At 36.0% G+C, this 2,500-nt stretch overlaps 2 protein-coding genes across 3 annotated transcripts in view; one reads left to right on the plus strand and one right to left on the minus strand.

Moving 5' to 3' along the window:
* folr (folate receptor) overlaps nucleotides 1-2,234 on the minus strand; it is an 11,566-nt gene extending 9,332 nt beyond the window's left edge. Inside the window, exons 1-3 of the mRNA XM_077230335.1 lie at nucleotides 2,009-2,234; nucleotides 1,784-1,914; nucleotides 667-781 (exon numbers count right to left, since the gene is read on the minus strand). Coding sequence (XP_077086450.1) covers nucleotides 667-781; nucleotides 1,784-1,803 — 135 coding nt within the window. The 5' untranslated portion in view covers nucleotides 1,804-1,914; nucleotides 2,009-2,234. The remainder of the gene's footprint in view (nucleotides 1-666; nucleotides 782-1,783; nucleotides 1,915-2,008) is intronic.
* Nucleotides 2,209-2,500, plus strand: part of anapc15 (anaphase promoting complex subunit 15) — a 6,996-nt gene continuing 6,704 nt past the window's right edge. For both annotated transcript variants that reach the window (XM_077230336.1, XM_077230337.1), the window contains exon 1: nucleotides 2,209-2,342. The gene's annotated coding sequence lies outside the window, so the exon portion shown is untranslated. The remainder of the gene's footprint in view (nucleotides 2,343-2,500) is intronic.

The raw sequence follows: 2,500 nt of genomic DNA on the forward strand, positions 1-2,500 counted from the left end.
ACCCAACGGCCACCCTTGCATGGAGGATCTTGACTGGCAATTCCTCGCAGGCTCGACAATCTGATCCTCCCAGTGCCGCCTCGGCGTGGGCGCGTCCCTGACACAGCACACACTGCTCGTGTGCATCAGGGAAATCGACCGGCCCACCACACATGCGGCAAAGAGACGTCATTGGTAATGATAATCCGCCGGAACGCAAGAGGGGATCGCAACCCACGTTGTCCAGTCACGCAGGTCAACGCGACACCTGGCTCCGGGTGAAGAAGGAAGATTCTGAGGTGTTTGGGCGCCCGACGTCGCCTATATAGCGGCTGACAGCCAATCAGGTGAATACTCGAGCACCATTGGCTATTTGCAAGCAGAAGAGTGTTTCAATCAGGCTTAAAGGGGATTACCCATAAGTAATGTCGAGAAACCGACTCGATAAGGGAACATTCAGAAATAATGTTATATCAGTGTGTGTGTGTGTGTGTGTGTGTGTGTGTGTGTGTGTGTGTGTGTGTGTGTGTGTGTGTGTGAGAGAGAGAACTGTTCAGTGATCAGTGTTTAAAATAACTGTTTTTTCTCAGTGCGTAGAACATTTAAATGATCTGGATGTTAGCGGTTGTGAATGGCAGCTGATAAAGAAGGTTTATTAGTAAGAGTCTCGAGTGTTGAGTCTCATGCCTGGAGATACAGCTCTCCCTCGGGTCTCGGCTCAGAGATCTGGTGTTTCCCATCCATACACATGTTGAGCTTATCCACAGAAGAAACACTCGACACCAGCGCTATCAGCAACAGCCTGAGAGAGAGAGAGAGAGAGAGAGAGAGAGAGAGAGAGAGAGAGAGAGAGAGATAGACAAATCACTGAAGATTATTTCAAGGTGACAGAAGAGATATTCTGTTCCCATGTCCTTCTGAATGTTACTATTAAAAGTTACAATATATACTCTCTAATACAGGGCTTTCAAACTGCAAGAGAGTGATCTAGAGGGAAATTTATTTATATATATATATATATATATATATATATATATATATATATATATATATATATATAATTAATAATTAATAAATAATGTCTAAATATATAAGTAAATAATTAAATTAGATTAAAATAATAAATAAATAAAAAACATTTAAATTAAAATATTTGATATATAAAATATAAAAAATAATAGTTAGTTAATGATCTATTAATATATTAAATTAAATTAAAATATATTCATTAATAAAATATATTAAAATAAAATTAGATTAAAATAATAAATACATTTTAAAATAAATATTTGATTAATATAATAAATAAAAATTAGATTATAATTAAATACATAATCGAACAAACAAACATTTAACACTACACTATAGTGAGTGGAAAAATATATAATAATGTAACAATACAAAACTAATTTTAGATTTACATTATTTTTTTTAGTGTATAAACTGCATGATTGTAAAAGATAGACAGCAACTAAAGCTGTAGTTATATAAATACACTGGAGTCCAAATGTTTATTCTTTTTTCCTCAAAATACATTTTTGAAAAAGTATTTTTTTTAAATATTTGAGGTTCTCCATTATTTCTATGTAACTATCCCTAACCCTAATCAAATGTCATAAATACAAAACAAAAAAGAGACGCACCAAATACTGAGACGTTCTCAAGTTCATCTTCATTTGAAATTTTCATGCATTTTTTTTAAATTAGCGAACAAGCATAAAAGAAGCATCGTGGCTCTTGGACGCGGATTGATATAACTGATTAAAGAGGGAAAAAGGTAGATCTTGCTTTCATAGAAACATACCTTGAATATAAAAAGTCCATGTTGTGTTGGGTTAAAGTTGAGAACTGTAGGCTATTTCCTCGCTTCAGCTGAAGTGTGTGAACTGTCTCTCTCGATCAAAGTCCTTTATAATGACTCCTTGAGGAGCATGACTATAGTAATGAGACACACACACCACAAGCAGTATCAGCTGCACGGTCACTGCGACCTTATGGACTCATAGCTCATAATAATAATAATACATACACATCTGTCATATTCAGCACATGATGTACTACTGATGTAAGAGATTGTATGCAGTAAACTATGTGCTCAAGGTTTATTGAGTGTTCAGTCAATCTTCAATCGCATTTTCTTTGAACTGCTCGAGGAACTCGCGTGGTAGGCCTATCACACGACATTCATACAATTTTAAGTAACTCGTGAATGTTTTTATACGCTTTTCAGAGTTCTGACAGTAAGCGCGTGAATTGAGGCGGAACTAAAAAAATCGCGTGATAGTGTTTCCGAAGGGAGGAACTTCCGGTGCAACACCAGAACTCGCCGTGTGTTTACATTTGAACTTTCTGCGGACCTGCAGGTAAATCATTTATATATATTAAAGGCTCTAATTTTTAATTCATCAGCAGCCATGCTATTTACACAAGTCACCGGAATACTGTGTCGCTTCTGTGTGTGTTATTTTCAGTGCTTTTATGAAGAATAAACAAAGCAACCTGTACAGAAAGTACTATAATC

The sequence above is a fragment of the Siphateles boraxobius genome, unplaced genomic scaffold (genome assembly GCF_051911475.1).
Source record: "Siphateles boraxobius isolate OS27281-9 unplaced genomic scaffold, OSU_SipBor_1 143, whole genome shotgun sequence".
In the NCBI taxonomy this organism is placed as follows: Eukaryota; Metazoa; Chordata; class Actinopteri; order Cypriniformes; family Leuciscidae; genus Siphateles; species Siphateles boraxobius.